At 36.6% G+C, this 20857-nt stretch overlaps 1 protein-coding gene across 3 annotated transcripts in view; it reads right to left on the bottom strand.

Moving 5' to 3' along the window:
* The window catches only part of LOC145291530 (hsp90 co-chaperone Cdc37-like), a 102794-nt gene that overhangs the window by 6757 nt on the left and 75180 nt on the right, over positions 1–20857 (bottom strand). For all 3 annotated transcript variants that reach the window (XM_080137521.1, XM_080137522.1, XM_080137520.1), the window contains 5 exons: positions 20667–20717; positions 20483–20551; positions 18406–18564; positions 12919–13034; positions 407–542 (listed from right to left, as the gene is read on the bottom strand). In XM_080137521.1, the coding sequence (XP_079993647.1) occupies positions 407–542; positions 12919–13034; positions 18406–18564; positions 20483–20551; positions 20667–20717 (531 nt within the window). The remainder of the gene's footprint in view (positions 1–406; positions 543–12918; positions 13035–18405; positions 18565–20482; positions 20552–20666; positions 20718–20857) is intronic.

The following is a 20857-nucleotide window of genomic DNA, read 5'->3' on the forward strand; positions in this document are numbered from 1 at the left end:
TAAAATTAGTAGTTAGGTATATGTAAGGTATTAATTATTAAGAAGGGGCGCACATTCAAACTTTGCCATAGGCGCCATTTTACATAGGTACGCCACTGCCCGAGGACCCTTGGTGATCACTCAAAAATCGAAAATTAAGCAAAATAGTGCTAGAACATTCCATTATCGCATGATGGGGGGCATTTACTAGATGTGGTTCTACACATCCAAAAATATCATGACTATCAGATATGTATTTCGTATTTAAAAAAAATTGACTGTGTTTGCAAACTCTCAATTTAATCTGGACTGAAAGGTTGACCCAACGGGTCACATATTTTCTCGTAATACTATGAAGTCGATGATTTAGGATTTTTATTCTTGTATTATTCTTCATTAAAACATTGTGGTTTCAAAACTGTATTACCTCCCCAATTTTTTTCCTGGCTTCATCAGTTCCTTTTCTGACCAAAGCTCGTACTCTGCCCTTAAATTCTTCCAATTCTTCAGTGAATGCTGCCATGTATTGTTGTTGGTTATCCTTGGACACCCGAGAGTTCATTCTAAAAAGAAGATAGCAGGGATCAGTAATGACAATAAATGCAGGTTCTGCCATACAGAATTGGAAAGTGTTGGTCATCTGATATCAAGTTGCAAAGTTCTTCTAAGGGACGACTACTATACTTTTTTTTTTTATTACATTTTCACCCCAAACAAGGCAAATTGCCACTTTGGTGTAGGGGGCTACTATCAGGGGCAACAACTGCTGGGGTACTATGTAGGGATTTGGGCAGCAAGGTGTCGGTTCACGTTACACTTGAACTTCTGCACGTCAGTACTGTTGGGGAAGCAGGGACCTGGGATGGAATTCCAGAGTCTAGCGGTTCTGGGGAAGAAACTATTGGAGTAAAAAGATCTTTTACATCTAGGGATCTCTACAGTGTGGGGGTGGGATTTAGTAGCCTGTCGGGTTTGTCGAGGGTGCACACATCGTGGGGGCACAAGTGATTGCAGTTCGTCAGAGCATTCACCACTAAAATACTTGTAGAAAAGGCAGAGGGATGCAACATTTCGTCGATGGGACAGAGGCTGAAGCTTAGATGCCAGTTCAGGGCCTATCAGGTTTGCGACTCTCTTTTGAACCTTGTCAAGGAGCGAGAGACTAGTAGCAGATGCACCAGCCCAGATGTGGCAGCAATACTCCATACATGGGCGAATGGTGGCCTTATAGAGGTACAGAATACTTTCGGGTGTTAGTAGATTTCTAGCACGGTAGAGAGAGCCCACCTTTCTTGCAGCGGCCCTGGCAATGCCTTCAATGTAATTGTTCCAACTCATGTTTCCTGTGAACGTTAGGCCAAGGAGTTTGAAAGATGGACTCTCAGATAAAGAGTCGTTGGCCATTGCTATGGGTGGTAGAGAGGGTTTCTTGTAATTATTGAATGAAACTAGTTTAGTCTTGGCAGCATTGAACGCGACCAACCACTTTTGTCCCCATTCCACTACAGATTGGAGGTCTTCCTCTAGTGTTTCTGCCATTTCTTTAGAAATGTGTTCATTCGTCTTCCTGTCGTGCCTGCCATAGAGTGTAGTGTCATCAGCATATATACCCATCTCAGAGGCAATGTTGTCGGGGAGGTCATTTATGAATATCAGGAACAATAGAGGTCCAAGGATAGAACCCTGGGGCACCCCCGCATTTATATCATATTGTTTAGATGTACGACCGTCGAGGACAACCTGGATTTTTCTCTTATCTAAGAAGGATTTAATTATGTTAAGTATTCTACCAGTGATACCGTATGATCTGATTTTACTGAGGAGACCCTCATGCCATACCCTGTCAAAAGCCTTAGATATATCTAGAGCTACCGCTCTGCCCTCCCCCGCGTTGTCCAGTGAATGGTATATACGTTCAGAGATCACAGTTAGGATGTCTGCTGTGGAACGGGCTTGTCTAAATCCATATTGTTTGTCAGTCAGTAGTTTAGCATCTGTAAGATGATGGACTAGAGCATGGTTAATTATGGTCTCAAATATTTTGGCAAAAAGTGGGAGGAGGCTAATGGGGCGATAATTTGATGGGTCTGTCCTTTCGCCAGAATTCTTGAATACTGGTACAACAGAAGCAGTTTTCCAACAGACCGGAAAGCAAGCTTCATTAAGGCATTTGTTGTAGAGTTTGGAGAGAACTGAAGCTACTTCGGCTGAGCACTTTTTTAATAGCACAGCTGGGATAAGATCAGGTCCACATGCTTTTGAGGTATCAAGGTTTTTTATGATAGCATGCACCTGAGCAGGGGTAGTTTTCAGATCGTCTAGTGTGGCGTCTGTCCGCTTAGGAAAGTCAGGTAGGGGGTGGTTGGAGGGGTCCAGTGTGGAGTTTGAGGCAAACCGACTGGCAAGCATGTTAGCCTTGTCGGTTGCTGAGGAGACAACCTCGTGATTGTTGGTTAGTGGGGGAATGGTTGATTGCCCATTATTTACTACACTGTTGTAGATTTTCCAGAAGTCTCGAGTTCCTAGTTTTTGTGCTTCGATGCGCTTTTTAGTGGTTTCCGTAAATTCTCTCTTAGCTGTCGCTATTTCTTTCTTAACGTTATTTCTAGCTTCTATATACTTCAGTCTGTTTGAACTAGACTTATGTCGGTTAAACCTACGGTATGCATGCTGCTTTTGAGCAATGGCAGTTGCACAAGTCGACGTAAACCATTGGGGAGAGTGGGGCTTACTATAAAATTTCCGCATGGGAACATGCGCTTCAATTGCAGTTTAGAACCAGTCAGTGGTTTCGTTTGCACATTGTTCAGCAGGGAGAGGGAAAATATTTTTCCATGGAGCATCTCTAATTAGTTCCCTGATGGCTTCCCAGTCAGCCTTATTATAATATCTCGTTGTTTTGAGCACTGGCTCTTCAGTTTTGGGTCTAGAGTTTAGGGCGATTTCAACCATTATCACTGCATGATCAGCGTTCCCGAGTGGGCTGTGGGCCTTCGTTATGCAGTCATCGGGAACTGTGGTCAAAAACAGATCTAGAAGTGATGCGTGTTGTTCTTCTTGGTCAGGGAATCGGGTTGGAAACGTAACAATTTGTGATAGGGAGTGAGATATAGCGAAGCTATGAGTTGTGCTGCCCGCTGCATCTGTGTGAGTAGAGAATCCAAGCCAGTTTTTGTGGTGGACATTAAAGTCACCAGACACATGTATTTGTGCGCTAGTGTCGAGGGTCAGTGCCGTGTCTATGCTGTCAGATACTTTGTTTATTATGGAGCAGTCCTGAGGGAGACATGATGGAGTATGCAAGTACCTCCACTGGACCATCTGTAAAAAATTAAACATCCAGTGTAGCAGCAAGTCCTGGGAACATCAACCTGAAAGAACAGTTGTAAATGACTTATATACCATACATTACGACTATGTAATCCCTACAGCCACCTACCTTGAAAATGCTGCTTTGAAACCTGACATAGTTATATGGAATAAGTCAGAGAGAGTTGCAACCTTGATTGAAGTGAGTGTTCCTAATGATGGCGGTCTTAACAGAGCTGAAAGAGAGAAACAGACCAAATACCAAGGTCTCATGTATGATATGAAAAAAAAGAAAAAAAAAAAAAAGAAACTGGAACCTAAAGGAGATATCGATCATACCAGTTATCATAGGTGCCACAGGACTTATGAAGAAGAACCTGAAGTCCTACCTAACTAATATTCCTGGTGAACCAAGTGCAAAAGAGATTCAGACAATTGCACTTAAGGGAACAGCGAGGATACTAAAAAGAGCTCTCGGTTGGTTTCAATAAAAAAGCAGGGCAATGTTGGCAGCTGGTTTGGCTGCCCCATACCCAGCATTACAATCTTCAAAGGAAGAAAAAAAAAAGAAAAAGAAAAAAAGGAAATGAATTAAAATTAGAATAAAGGAAGAAGGAATCCATTCTATGGCAAGAAGTAATATATATATATATATGCATGAGCTCGATGAGGAGCCTTCCATAGAAGAACTATCCTGGGCAATAGACAGACTACCATCAGGAAAAGCCTCAGGAAAGGACTATATTCCAGCTGAGGTCTTAAAAAGTGGAAAGGCTAGCCTGCTTGAGCCCCTCCATAGTCTTCTGATACAGTGTTGGAGAGAAGGCTCAGTGCCTCAGGGCATGAGAGACGCAAATATCATCACTCTCTACAAACACAAAGGGGACCGCGGTGACTGCAACAACTACCGCGGTATCTCACTGTTGAGTTTCGTTGGCAAACTATTCGCACGTATAGTATTACTGCGACTAAACGTGCTTGCCGACCGAATCTACCCAGAATCTCAATGTGGCTTTCGTTCAGAGAGATCAACAATCGATATGATCTTCTCCCTACGCCAACTGCAAGAGAAGTGCAGAGAGCAAAACCAGCCTCTGTATGTTGCCTTCATAGACCTGACCAAGGCATTCGATCTCGTGAGCAGAGATGGACTATTCAAAATTCTCCCACTGATCGGATGCCCACCAAAACTCCTCAGCATCATAAGATCCTTTCATGATGGCATGAGGAGCACTGTGCAATTTAACGGTGGCATGTCTGCTGAGTTCGGGGTGAGGAGTGGTGTCAAACAGGGTTGTGTGTTGGCCCCAACACTCTTCGGCATCTTCTTCTCCCTACTCCTGAAGCATGCTTTCAAGAACACAACGGATGGTATCTGCTTGCACTCCAGGTCAGATGGTGGTCTCTTCAACATCGCCAGACTCCGCTCCAGGACAAAGACCAGGACAGTTCGGATAAGAGACATGCTGTTTGCCGATGATGCAGCTATAGCATCGCATCAGGAAGATGGTCTTCAAAGACTGATGGACAGGTTTGCTAATGCTTGCAGCCTGTTCGGTCTCACCATCAGCCAGAAGAAAACTCAAGTCATGGGACAAGCAACCGTCTCCCCACCCAGCATCACAATCCAAGGCACATCACTAGAGGTCGTACGCCAGTTTCAATATCTAGGCTCCACTACTTCAGACACCCTCTCATTGGACGAGGAGCTAAACAAAAGGATTGGAAAGGCATCTACAACCCTCTCTAAACTAACTAAAAGAGTCTGGGAAAACAGGCACCTTACCATCTCCACCAAGATGACCGTCTACAGAGCATGCATCCTCAGTGTTCTACTGTATGGGAGTGAATCCTGGACTACATACTCAACACAAGAGAGGAAACTCCAGGTCTTCCATATGAGGTGTATACGTAGGATACTTGGTATCACATGGCAGGACAGAGTGAGTAATACTGATGTTCTGCAGAGAGCGGGCATCCCATCCATTTACTCCCTACTGCGTGAGCGACGTCTTCGCTGGCTGCGCCATGTGCGCAGGATGGATGATGGGCGCATCCCTAAAAACCTTCTCTATGGCGAGCTTGCCTCAGGCTCAAGAAAGAGGGGGTGACCCCATCTTCGCTACAGGGATGTCTGCAAGCGTGACATGAAGGCTCTCTCGGTGGACAGGAATACATGGGAAGTCTCTGCAGCTGACAGAACTGCCTGGAGGAAAATGATACGCCAGGGGATTATCATCAGCGAGAGGACCCTCCATGTTGAAAATGCTGCAAAGAGAGCTAGGAGAAGAGCGAGTGTACAGGCGGAACAGCCGGACGAAGCGGCAAATTGCATAACAACCTTCGTATGTCAAGGCTGTGGCAGACTATGCAAATCAAGAATTGGTCTCTACAGTCACACAAAAGGATGCAAACAGGCAACATCTTAATACGGCGCTGATCCATAGTCGTTTCGACTGACGGATGCCACACACATATATATATATATATATATATATATATATATATATATATATATATATATATATATATAGGCCGATCCTAGCCAAAAAAGTAAAGCTCAATACATAAAAATAGTTTAATGATTAAGGTTAAATTCTGTAGATTAAAATATATATAAAAATATATTCAAGTTAAGAATTTATTGTTTGAAAGAATATATAGAGAAAAATTATATTTATTTTCTTAATCCATGGATTTTCAATAATGGCTTATATCATCAGAGGAAATGAAATTGAAATGCAATTAGCAAAATGTTCAGCTATGAATAAACAAATATTTTGCTTTTCAGCACATATATTGAAAATGTTATTTAAAAGTTATTTAAATGGTGCTTCGGAATCACGGTATGGGACAACCAAATAATCTGGATATATCGGATTACTCGATCACCTCTGATTTTCCCCTTGGATTACTACTCGTCCGACCTGGCAGTAATATCCCAGAAACAATTGAACTCATTTTGATATTGAACTGCCCAGGTTGTGTGATATCCTTTTTCTATGACTTTTAAGCACCATTTAAATAACTTTTAAATAACATTTTCAATATATGTGCTGAAAAGCAAAATATTTGTTTATTCATCACTGAACATTTTGCTAATTGCATTTCATTTCCTCTGATGATAGGAGCCATTATTGAAAATCCATGGATTAAGAAAATAAATATGTTTCTCCATACATTCCTTGTTTCAAACAATAAAGTCTTAAATATATTTGTATGTATTTTAATCTACAGAATGAATGGTTGTTGTTGTTGTTGTTGTTGTTGTTGTTTATTTAAAAAAAAAATGTTCCAAAAGTTAAATAACACTCCCACTAAGAGTAACACCCCTTCAACACTATAACTCCAAGATAATCAACCTATTCTCTTGCAGTCAAATGCATCAGGGCTTTAGGTTAGGAGAAATCGCTATAAAAAACATCATTTTCTTTTTTTTTTTTTTTTTACAAAGAAGTCACCACTTATCAAGGTCCAGAAGTCACTCGAGGATAAAGGATAAAGAGTGTACAGTAGTCAATGGGACAATATCGTAGTAATCGTTAATAGTGTAAATTTGATAAATTGGATTATTTAAGGGAACGGCTCATCAAGAACTTGTTTACATTGGACTTGAAGACAACCATATTGTAGTCAGCAGGAAAATAGAAGACAGTTCCACAGGTGTGCAGTTCTAAGAAAGAAGCTTTGTTCATGGAATCTACGTTTAAGTTTAGGCACAGATAAAGAGTGGGGGGAATTATTGATAGTGTTTCTTGTGAATGTTTCGTGAGAGGAGGGGGTCATAGATTAGAGCTCAACCGAGCACTGGCTCTGAAAATAACGATAAAGTAGAGAGAGGCTTGCAATGTCTCTTCTGTGAGAAAGAGGTTGCAGGGAAGAGAAAAGGGCATCCCCCACCAGGTTATGAAGTCTATTTTGAACTCTGTCAAGACAGAATAAGTCCTTTCTAGCAGCTCCTTCCCAGATGTGGCAACAATACTCTATCCTTGGACGTACCTGGTTCTTATATAGGTAGAGAATTGCATCAGCAGGTAGATATCTAATGGGTTGATAGAAGGATCCTTCCCTTTTTCCAGCGACCTTGGCAATGGATTTGATGTCGTGTTCCATTTTAGATCAGGAGTAAAGGTCAAGCCCAGAAACTTATCCAAACACAAAGCCTCCCCAAGACGAGAGCCATCTATTTCAATTGATGCCAGATGGGGATCAGGGCGTTGATGATGTAAAGATAGGAGCTTGGTTATAGATGCATTAAAAGTAATCAGCCACCTTTTCCCCCATTGTACCACATGTTCAAGATCAGAGGAGAGAGAATCAGAGAGAACTTTGTCATTTACGGTCTTTGATGTGCTGTCATAGATGGTAGTGTCTTCAGCATAAATGTCTACAAATGAACTAAGGATGGGATTTGGAAGATCATTGATGTAGATCAGGAAGAGAGTTGGACACAGGATGGCTCCCTGAGGGACACCAACATTAATACTGAGAGCCTCTGATTTCTGCACATCAACCACTACTCTTATGAATCTATTCGAGAAAAATGATTTAATAATTGAGAAGACATTTCCAGCTATACCATAGCTGGAGATCTTGTGAAGTAGACCTTTATGCCATACTCTATCAAATGCCTTAGATATGTCTAGGGCAATTGCCCTAGAAAGGAAGCCTACATCGAGAGATTCACTAATTCTATGATATAACCTTTAGTACATCTGCTGTAGATCTATCAGAATGGAAACGATATTGCATGTCACTAAGAAGGTTATTTTTGCTGAGGTGGTTGACTACTTCTTTATTTAACACAGTTTCCAGTAACTTACTCATGACACACAGGAGACTTATTGGTCTGTACTGAGAGAGAGATGACAGATCACCTGAGTTCTTAAATACAGAGCATACTAATGAGATTTTCCAGGGTAAACAGCTTTGTAAGTATGGGAACTAGTTCTGGTTGAGGCTTTTTGAGCACTATAATAGGAATGCCGTCAGGGCCAGTTGCTTTACTGGAATCAAGGTTTTTGATTAGTGTGGCAACATCATGCACAGATATTTGTATGTCACATAGCATGTTTTCTAATACAGGAAATACGGGGGGGGGGGCCTTGGTCGCATAGGGTAGAATTAGCTGCAAAGTTTTTGGTAAAAAGTTTGGCTTTGTCTGATGCTGACGAGATTACCTCATATCCATTGATGATAGTGTGGATAGAACGCACGCTTCTGTTCAGGATTCTGTTTGCTATTTGTCAAAACTGGTGGGAACCAAGCAGCTGCTCAGCTACTTTGGACTTGACGGACTGAGCATACAACTCTCTCATGTTCTTTATTACTCTTTTACATTGGTTGCTGGCAGTCCTGAAAGTGGCTCTAGTCTCATTACATCTGTTACATTTGAAGCAATGGAAAAAGTGATTTCTGTGCACGATGGCAACAGCACATTCTAGAAAAAGCCACAGCTGGTTGTTGGGTTTTTTCTAGAATTTTTTCGAGGGTATGAAACAGTCTATAACTACAATTAACCATTCTGTCAGGTCTGATACTATAGAGGACACATACTTTTTAAACATGGAACGCAGAGGTAGATCTGATATAAATGTATGGAAGCTATCCCAGTCAGCCATAGAGTATGATATACTGTACAATGGAGAAGTATGTCTGAGGACTTATTACATTTCATTTTTATTTTAACTGATACAACAGAGTGCTCGGAAGATCTCAGTGGAGACAGAGCACAACATCATCCATAGATACATCATCTCTCCTGTAGACAACAATAACATTAGATTCATCATTTACTATAAAAACATTTAAAACCCAAAACGTAGTTATTAAAAACAATTTCTTCCCTCCGCTTAAACCACTAAATTAGAACGTCATCTATCAGTTCAAATGCCCCTTGGAAGAATGTAACTCCTATAACAACAATGCAACTAATAGTTACATCGGACATATGACCACAACATTATCACGCCACTCATCTGCCATAATATTGAATCTCGTGCCACCTTTCGACATTTTCATAAAAAACATCGCTGCCACCCTTAAATTTCAGAGAAATTAGAGTTAACAACACCAAAATACTACACCATGAAACGAATGTAAAAACTTAAAATCCTTGAAGCTATTTATATCAAAATGCAAAATCCTAGCCTTAACCAGATCATATTTCAGAATAGTACCAATACACTCAAATGCTTCGCTATACTCCTTCCCCCTCTCCCCACACACATCCGTTTCTGCCACTGACCCTAGAACATGCATGCTCTCCTCACTTTCCCCTACCACACCAGTGCCTCCACTACTGTCAGCCATCCCAATGAACCTCATTCGCATCCCAACTACTATTTAAAGAAATCTTCCTGATGATATGAAGACGATTTCATGAAAAGTTAAAACCGCGGACACTTCAAGAAGAAAAAAAACGCTTGGACCATACATCCATACGTTCAATATATATACAAAAAGATCATATGAAAAATTGAAAAAATAAAAAAGGTATTATTAAACAGAAGCTTTCTCTTGCTTGTAACAACATCTGCCTGAACATATATATATGTTCATGTGTAGCTTACTGGTATATTTTCAAATTATATATATAGTGTGACAATATACTCATGGCAAGTAAGCTACATAGAAACTCTTATGCTTTATTTGCAAAAAAGTTATCAGAGTAATTGCTCTACTAAGCTGTATTGAGCACTGTTGAAGTAAATATTGAAAAAATATATACATAAATATATTATATGAGTGAATACTCTCTATATCAAATGACGAAAATAATTATGCTTTGTTAATATTCACATTAATGTTTTTATAAACATTTTTTTTTAACTTTCAGATTTGAGACTTTTTTTTCTATTTTTTTTTTTTTTTACTTCAGCTTCAGACGTTACTATTTCATATTTATTAGTGAGAACAGTTGCAAAGCGTAATTTTGTTCTGTCATTTTCGACGAGGGTTGTATACTGGGACGATTCCCATATTTTTCCTGATTCCGATTTAATTACTGATTCTTTTCTAAATTCGAGATTTCAGTACTGATTCCGATTCCAATTGTAAAATCGCCTAATAAAACTAGTATTTCAATATTTTTTGAGGCAGAGAATCCTCACCAGTTTAAATATAGATATGATTTTCTTTATGTATTGTATTCAAAATTATGATAAACTCATTATGACATTTTCATCTATATTTTCCACTTGTGCCATTTTTTTCATATTATCAACTCGTGCCGTTTTTACCTGTGCCATTTTTCCCGGGCCATTTTTCAGGTGACAGTTTTACTTAAATTCGTTATCATGATTTATAGATTTTAGTTTTACTAGTAGTTTCAATATATCATTTACAAAATTAAGTTTTAAACAAAAATTATAAAATCGCTTTTGGAATCAGGAATTAGGCTATAATTTTCTGATCTCCCCTCAAAAGTTCCAATTTTTGTAATTCTCGATTCTGATGTCGATTAATCGTTCTAACACTAGTGTATACTAGTTAAAACAAAAATAGTTTAAGTTAAAATGATCAAGCAAAAAAAAAAAAAAGAAAAAAACGGTTGTTAACCTTTATCCAACACTGAAATTGATATTCCCCAACATTTCCTTTGCTGCTTTTCTACCTACCCTATTTTCCAATACCATCAACTACTTCCCAAAGTTCTCTCCTTTTGTCCAACCGCCCTGGGTATAACACAAAATTGTATCTAGTGATGCAGTTCCAAGTTTTAGGGAGTATGGAGTAACCTCTCAGTTTACACTACTCCTAGGTCTACAAAACAGTTTCCGTTAGATCACCAAAATTAAGCAACGTTGAACCTGGTCAGTACTAAAATGGATGACCATTTGGGAATTCTAGGTGTTGTATGTGCTCTCCCCTTAGCTCAGCACTGTTTCCAATTGTCCTGGACTTCTCCTTGCCACTGGACACAAACAGTGCCGATTCAAAAGAGGTGCTGTTGAGGTTGCACAACTCTTGCCTCACAATTACACACACAGCTATCCTTACAGGGGGTATCCATTGTCTTTTGAGACTGAATGGAGGCATCTATAGGTTCAATCTGATCTGGAGAAATGATAGTACCTGTCAAGACCTCATATCTATTTCTGATGAGCCGTTCCACTTAAGTTAACAAATTTACCGAACTTCCATTACTATTGATTACTATATTGTCCTTTTGACTACTCTACACTCTTTAACCCTTATCCTTCAGTGGCCGATCGGCCTTGATAAGTGGTGACGCCTATGTAAAAAAAAAAAATCTATAGATTAAATAAAAAGCCCAAAATAGGATTTGGTTTTACTTTTTTAAACAAATCCTAAAGAAACTTAAATACTAAATCATGGAGGATTTTACAATGTTTGCAAATGGTTGGTTCACGGTGTGACTAACCATCTCATATGACTTTAGCGAGGATCATCTCATCTGGGATGCTATCGTACGAGATGTGATGCATGCCAGGAAGGAAATCAGATATTGATTGGAGTGAATGTGACAAAAAGTACAAGTAAGCCTGTGTGGTTAAGAGTGAAGTGTGGTATCTGTTCTATTCTTAGTCAGTGAAGAAAGGGTCTTTCTAGACCAGAGTTTTCCTTTCTTAATGGTCAAACGGCATAAAACTATAAGTGAGCGAATCGCATGCAACTTGTAGCTGATTTCAACAGCACATTAGTCTCTTAAAACGGTTATACAAAGAAAAATATTAAGATTGTAAAATATTTTCTTATTTTGCGATTCCTTGTCACGTCACTATTATTTGAAAGGATTCCATACAGGTAAAAGGGTTATGAAACCTTGTTCTAGACTGAGGCAATTTTTGACCCAATCAAAAATGCCCTTTTTTGGGGAGTTGGATTTTCTCCCCATTATAAAACGACGTTGTGTCTAATTTTACCCTCGGAAGGAGTTAAATAAATAAGGACTTTCTTTCTTAGAACTGCACGGCTATGGAACTGTCTTCCATTTTCCTGCTTTCCAGCTGACTACAATATGGTTGTCTTCAAGTCTAACGGAAACAAGTTTTTGATGAGCTGTTCCATATAAGTTAACAAATTTACCGAATTTCCATTACTAACGATTACTTTATTGTCCAATTGTCTACTGTACACTTTTTAACACTTATCCTTGAGTGGCCTCTTGACCTTGATAAGTGGTGATGTCTTTGTAAAAAAAAAAAAAAGGACTGTATCAGAATTTAGACTGAAGGTGATATCCGGTTTAGATAAACTGTTTAAACAAATAATCATTATTGTTTTGTTTTTATTTAGTGAGTCATCATTATCAAGGCGAAAAGCCACTCAAGGATAAGGTTTGATAAGATGGGTGGAGTGTCAGTTGAATGAGGAAGAATATTATGAGAGGGTTGAAAATGATAAATGAAATAAACAAAGATTTTCTTAACTAATGAGTCACCACTTATAAAGGCCCCAAAGTAACTCAAGGATGGATTGTCAGTTAAAATGAAGAAGGATATTATGAGAGAATTAAAAATAGTAGATATATTATACAAAATGTGATTGCTTATGACGGTAGATTATGACAAGTATTTGTTGATATTTGTTTCGAAGACGACCATGTTGTAGTCGGCAAGGAAAATGTCTCATGGTATTGTTTTATGAAAGACAAAAAAGAATCACCTCATAAAAAATATGTCCACACAATCACGCGGGTCTTTCTCCGTGAGTCTGGAAAGTTGCAAAATAAACTGCATCACAGTAGATTGGTAAGCCACGTGTTCCATCAGGGTTTCCTTCTAGAAATGAAGAAAAAAAAAGTACAAAGAAAAAGATTAAATATTAATTACTAGTTGGGTTAATCGTCCAAAGGCGGGTGAAGCGACATTGGACCTGGGTGTGTACAAATCGTATTAAAACCGGAATTTTCCATGAAAGATTAGAATGAGTAAGAAAAAGATTCTTCCATTAAAGAGTTAAGTTAGAGGTTAGGCTGACGTGTACTGGAAGTTGTATCATGGGAGGAAGTATGTGATAGAGAAATGAGATCGGTTTTGCCTCATAAAAATGAGACTAGATAAATCGAATTTATCAATTGCAGATTACAAAATATATACTTACAAAACAATTATTTTACAAAGCTATCTAAAATATTCTTATGCGAAATATACTTTCTTTAGACATATTAACTTCAAAAGAAAACATGTTTTCGCATGAATGAATAAGGACAGACGGTAGACATGAGAAATAAAAAAAAAGAGTGGAAATTAGTTATATGCAAAATAAAATCTATTAATTTTTTTTTTTATATTAAAGGCTTGAAGTATAAACATTTTATTGAAATAATTGGTCTCGGCATAAGATAGCGTAAAAAGGGTTGATATGCCGTGATACAAAACAACCAAACTATAGCCTTTTTTCTTATTAAAACTCTAAAAATATTTTTGTTAAATTGACCGTTCATTTATTACAATATCATTTTGATTCAGTCGTTCAGAATGATAAAACACTGAAACATATTTACGTAAAAAAAAAAATTGGCTTGTTTGTCTTCTAGTCGACCCGGGATAAAAGGCCCGGGCGAACTTGCGCCCCAACAGCAGAGTGGAAGCCAGGAAGAAAGAGAGGGAATTGCCGTGATTGCTACAACCAATCAACAATGATGTTGTCATCATATTCAAATTCTTAAGCTGCGAGCGTATGCTGCTCCTGCTGCTGTCGCAAACAAAATCGATTCTGCTTCTTTTTAATATGCACTTGTGTCGTTAATGTTTTAATAACAAAGTTTCATCTATAATATAAATCTCACCGCATTTTCACGAGATCAATATCGTTTTGAAGCTCGACCTTTTGGACGACAAATATAAAAAAAATTGGCTACAAACATTAATTCCTTCACCCTCAACTGGGCACTTTTCTATAGAGAGGGGTCGCTTTTTTCGCTGATATTTTCGAAAGTCATCCCCTCTTTTCGATTGTCTAGTCTTAATTTAAACCTACGTCACTTCCGGTTTGGCGATGGGCAAAACAGCAAAGATGTCACGTTTTTTTTTCACATTCTTTTCCTCCTTCGCGGTACGGGTTCGCGCCTGCCTGCCTACTACCACTTTTTAATTATTATTATTTTTTTGCTCCACACACACTTACAAACACCCGGGAAATAACGAGCATCTGGGTTAGTTTCATCTATAATATAAATCTCGCCTGTCTGTTTAAATTTATGTATGTATGTATGTATGTATGTATATCTGCCTAAAATTTTCGACAGAGGCGACAGATTTTCACGAGATTGGTGTCGTTTTGAAGCTCAACCCTTCAGACGATAAATATCGAAAAATTGGCTAAAAACATTAATTCCTTCACCCTCAACCGGGTACTTTTTTACAGAGAGGGGTCGCTTTTTTCGCCGATATTTTCGAAAGTCATTCCCTCTTTTCGATTGTGTAGCCTTAGTTTAAACTTCGCCACTTCCGGTTTGACGATGGACGCAAAGGCAAAGATGTCACTTTTTTTTTTCACGTTCTTTCCTCCTTCGTGGTATGGGTTCGAGCCTACTTGCCTGCTACCACTTTTTTTTTTTTTTTTGCTCAACACACACCTCCAAACACCCGGCTAATTTTTTTTTGATTTTTGTTTTTTTATAAATCCAAAAGTTTAAATCGTTGTTTAATCATTGCAGCATACGTGGAAAATATTTTCGCTTATGATTTAATGGTTTAAATATATTTTCTTTGCTAAAATGAACACTACATTAAAATAAAATAATGTGCTGATTGAAGTAATACTTTATTTATTTTACTTTAAAAAATATAGAAATATAAATAAAAATGTATGAGCTATAAATATATATTCTTTTTCTAAGATATAGAGAAAAGATTTTGATAGGATATTTGTGTAGTCTTTGCTCTTTTGTTGTTGTTGTTGTTGTTGTCGTCGTCGTCATCATCATCATCATTATCATCATCATCATCATCATCATCATCATCGATCTTTGTCCATCTTACATGTTGGTATATGTTAGACAGCTTTTAGAAATTGACTTTTAAACTAGCGTATCTCTGGCCAGATCTTTTCCCCCCCCCTTTTCTCTCAGGTCCATTCTTATCACTTATTCCCATGTTTTCCTTGACCTTCATCCGTCAACTGAACCTGCCACAATGCTTACATGTACCATAAAAACTGGTTAGCATTTGTTTCCAAGTATACTTTGTCCACATTTGACTTTGTATTTAGTTATTTTTACCTGTATTTAGTCTGTTGTATTTTGTCACCTGAAATAAGAAGGAACAGAAATAATTTTTATACAATCTCACACCGTACACTGATAGGTGTGTCAGAAATTTCATGAAAATAGTGAATAATTCCACCCCATCTTTCCAAGCGCGAAAAATGTAATTCAAGCACTAATTTTTTTTTCAATTAAAGGAGCAAGAACCAAGGTTTCATTAAAAAAAACAAACAAAAAAAGAACGTGTTTTTTTTTTAAAAAAAAGGTTTTAAACTTCGGACTTTACAGGTAAATTTCTAAAAAACAGTTCTTTTTTTTGTTTTAAATTTGAATATATTATTTATTGACCTTTTCTCTTCAATTTGTGATATATAACACTTTGGTACATAAATTAATTATTTACTTTTTAATAGACATTTCAAAATGGGAGGCGTGAATTATTCGACCCCCTGTCTTTCCAAGCTTATAACTCCTCGAAAAATGTAATTCAAGCCCTAATTATTTTTTCAATTAAAGGAGCAAGGACCAAGGTTCCATTAAAAAAAAACAAGAAAAAACAAATAACGTGGTTCAAAAAAAGGTTTTAAACTTCAAACTTTACAGGTAAAATTCTAAAAAACACTACGTTTTTTTTTGTTTTAAATTTGAATATATTATTTATTGACCTTTCCTCTTCAATTTGGGAGTAAATTAATTATTTACTTTTCGGTGAGTAAATTAATTATTTACTTTTTAATAGAAACTTAAAAATGGGGGGGGGTGAATTAAAAAAAAACGTTTGTCTAAAATATTATATTCGGTTTATTGGAAAGAACATAAAATTTCACATTGACCCTGAAAATATCGAAAAAATAGAATCAATAGAAAAATTTTGATAGATTTTTAAAGTTTAAAAATTGAAAAATATTGAGTTCGGAAAATTCATTACTGTTTAAAAAAAAAAATTCTATTACTTTTAAAAAACTTTAATAGTTTATTTTAGAAGTATAATCCATAAAGAAAATAAGTAACCCACTTTTAACAGAGAAATTACGAGATTTTTATATTTTATTCGCAGTTTCGTGTTAGGGGTGTCAAAAATTCCTACAAAAATTCTGATACACCTAGTACAGTACACTGATCTTCATATTTTCCTGTTTTAGATTATCGGTGAAAAACTGTAGAAGAAAAATTTTGCTTTTTTATGCTTTGAAAAGATGAGGCGACATACCTCTCTGTAGCGAAGTATATTAAACCCCAATCATCCTGAACGAGAATAACCATTGATTCATCTCTATATAAATAAAATGAACTCATTTTTTCCCGTCTGATTTTGACCTTAATAGGATTAAAAATCAAGATATTTCATGCAAATATAATATGCACAAACGGCAGAACAATATCTGAGGTGTGTTATAGGCTTATTATTTCTCAAATTCCTCGATAATCTTAGATTTCTATACTTTTTCTGCTGAGAATTCACGGCCAAAATCGGTTAAGATCAATGGAAGTGGTAAAATATTTTCTCTCTAATAAATTCCTCCTCCCCCTGCCACCACTTAACACCGTTTGGGGATCGTTCACAAGGAACAGTTGAGAAGAGAACACCGGTTTGGCTTCGTAGTTCTTTCATGTGAAGTTATTTAAAATCACTAAACTAAGCTGCAGTGCTCTGTGGCGTAGTGGTTAGCGTGCTGGACAATTCACATTATATTTTCACGTTCGCACCGACCTACCGTAATCGTTTTTTTTTTTTTTTTTCCTAAACAACTGGAATGGACTTTTCTTGCTGGCCGAACTGTTAACGTTGCAGATGTTTTTTTTTTTTTTTTTTTCACACTTTATTTTCCTACTTTTACTCATGACTCCGGGTTTGATCCTTCCTACTTACCTACCATAACATTTTTTAAAACTCACCCCCCCCCCATCCCGGAAACAAACACTCGGGCAACGCCGGGAACCCCCGCTAGTATTAAAATAAATAAATAAAGGAAGAAAACTGGAACAGTTGCTTGCCGTGAGAGATCAAAAAGTGCAACTGGTGAAGAAATATCTACAAATGTTGCTAAAAGTTTCATGTTACAGCTCCCTTGTTTACAATTAGAACGAAGCAAACGCAAAAAAAAAAAAAAAAAAAATCCGGCTACCAGTTCCTACCTCAAGGATCCAAGAATTTCAACGTCCTAAGACACCCGTTCTCGCTGCGGCTGATCCTGAATTCATTGCATTTGTACATTTTACTGTTTGCCTGGTAAACAATAAACCACGATATCTTATTGTCTTTAATCAAAAATTTGTGTTTGTCATCTTTTTTTGCTATTGCTGTTAGTTTTTTTTTTTTTTTTAATTTTTTTTTTTAACATAGAGGAGTCACCCCTTATAAAGGTCCGGGGGATAAGGGTTAATGATTGTACGGTAGTCAATGGGACAATATCGTAGTAATCGTTAGTAATGGAAATTTGGTAAATTGGATTACTGACAGCTAATCAAGAACTTGCTTACATTGGACTTGAAGACGACCATATTCTTTGCCTTGTGTCTATTTTATTAGTTGTACGGTTGATTTGTCCCTTCACGTCTCTCGACCCTCTGCAACAAGTGGTTACTCCGATGTGATCGTGACATATTTCCAGGAGTGTCAGGTTTCGACTGCTCGCATGTTTGCGTTTCCTTCGTTCTAATTGTACATGAAGAAGACAAATTATTGTGAAATTAATAAAGGGGGATAAGCCAGGATTAGCAAATCATCAGGGCATCATATTCTTAGCACACAGAAATTTCATCCGTACAATCCCCAGAAGAGTTAAAGACAGTTTTATAGATTTTATAATGCATCTTTCAATGCGGTGGAGTCGGCTGAATACTTAAAACATATGTTAAACTAATGATCAATAATATAGATATTATGTGTGTGTTTTTTTCTGGACGATGTACAACTTCTGAGACACCTTGTTTAAACTTACCCCTTCCAGCAGGAGGTCAATACACCACTTGGCCAAATAGTCTCCCGTATCTTCACAAACAAGATGAAGATTTTCTTTTAGGAAATCTTTGCTATCTTCACTTTTCTTCAACATTCCAAAATGCCGGAGTTCTTTTTGGTATTTTTGGTTGAATTGTTTCTGTAAAAAATATGAAATTTTGCAATATTTTTTTCATAGAAATCGCTCCAGACAAGACATGAAGCCACTTGATGTAAGAAGTAAAAAAAAAAAACTAGTTCAAGATCAAAACTCGACAACAATAAGTGTTAGATGGATAGATTCCAACCCCCAAAACTGCAATTCTTCCCTCTTTGTCAGAAAAATTGCTCATAGAATATGAGGACTAAAAGATGAACTGAGTAAATTTAAATAAATAATTTTAAACATTTCATTAAAGAAAACGTATTTCTTCCTTGTAAGATATTCGCACCAAGAACTCGTCTTCCCACCACAAATGAAAACAACTCTCTTTTTTTACTGCATGTGCTTAGTATCAGATGGAAATTCCAGTCTGTGGAACATGTTAATATGAGACTGTTACTTAAAGACTATAACATGATAAACAGAAGGTGGAGTAGGGGGTAACAGTGCCAGAGAGGTGTGGTGTAGATGGGTTTAGGCATATAAGAATTATAGAGTAATAATAGATAATAATAGATAATAATAGATGATAATAATAATAATAATAATAATAATAATAATAATAGTTTTTAGGGATGCGTACTTATTAAATATAGAAGAGTAAAAAATAAACTATGGGAAAAAGTGGATGTAAACAAGGCAGAACTGCAAGAGTGTAAGGATTCAAGTTGCAGAAAGGAAGAAGTGAAAATAAATGAAAGGAATAAAAATGAATAAAAAAGGAAATAAAATGAAAATTTGATAAACGGGAAGACATCTAGTGGGTGGAGGTGTGATGTTAAGCGTTTAAAATGAGTTCTTGTTTTGAATGCAAAGCAAATTTCAAAATAATTTTAGACAACTTCTTTCAACCAACCTACCCCATATCCCCCCCCCTGAGAATTTAAATACACACACTGCTCACATACATTAAACCTACTATGACAAAGATGCTATATACATCCATTACATGATGCAAACTACACTCCTCCTATATCACAGGGACCACCTTTAGCTCCCTCAAACAGCCGTAACATTTTCTTCACTCTTCTGATGAGAAGAATTACGCTTCGAAATACCATGGTATAAAGAGTCCTACTTATCCAACACCCCTAAATAAATATGTACCCTTGTTGAAAAAAATGAATAAATCTATATATACAAATATATAGTTTTTATACTTTCATTTTTCATTCTTGTTTTATATATATATATATATATATATATATATATATATATATATATATATATACAACTTTTTTTGGCAATTTTATAAGTTGATCAGAATTTAACAAATTAAGGCTCGTTGGAAACGTAATGACCTGAATTGTGTAGTGCACTATGTATATAATATAGATCCACAGAATATTGTGATAAGTGTTTCAGTGTGAACAGGTATGATATAATAAATTATGGGGTTTATCTATTTTATTTTTACTTTCATCATATTTTGCTTTGGTTTTGATAAACCAAAATTCGAAGCTATTTATTTACAGTCATTCCTTTTCATAACCTATCATACTTTCATAAATCAGAGTCCATTTTCAGTAAGCTGTTTTTGAACCCAGTCAACGACGGGTACTTTTGCTAGTATATATATATATATATATATATATATATATATATATATATATATATATATATATATATATATATATATATATATATATGGATATATCTATACTGGTAACCAAATTGAATATTTAAATGATCATATCTTTGGTTCTATGGGACGGAACTACATGAAAAATTCGCAGGCTTTCTGAAGATTATAATACTATTCTATGGTTAACATTTTACGATAATTGGTAAAAAAAGAACCTATATTTTCAAACCAATTAAATATACTCAAATTTGCATAGATTTTTATATATAGCGTTCTGGAGGCCACTAACATAGCCAAAACAAGAAAAAAAGGTTTGAAACATTTTTTTACCCGCCGAATGCGTTTCTCTTCTTCTGATAATTCCTCTTCTGGTAATGTTTTCTTATTTATATTGATTACCTAAGAAAAGAAAAGAAAACGAAAATGAAAGGAAAGCTTAATACAGGAAATAGAAATCCTAAAATTATGCGAGAAAAACGACTCAAACAAATCTCCAAGTGTTTGTCACGCTTACAGTTTTGGATTCCTTTTCTTTACACAGTGTGTCGACATTCCAAGGTCGAAGCTGAAATAAGGAAAGAAAAGAACAGATTCTCAGTAAAAATATGAATTGGAGAGAATCGGAAATGTAAAATTATTTTACAGCAGAATGCGTGTTCATGTATAATAATAATAATAAACTAACGGAACCTGTGGAAATTCCAC

Source organism: Euprymna scolopes, chromosome 12 (assembly GCF_053919585.1).
Source record: "Euprymna scolopes isolate OS-2025 chromosome 12, ASM5391958v1, whole genome shotgun sequence".
Classification (NCBI taxonomy): Eukaryota; Metazoa; Mollusca; class Cephalopoda; order Sepiida; family Sepiolidae; genus Euprymna; species Euprymna scolopes.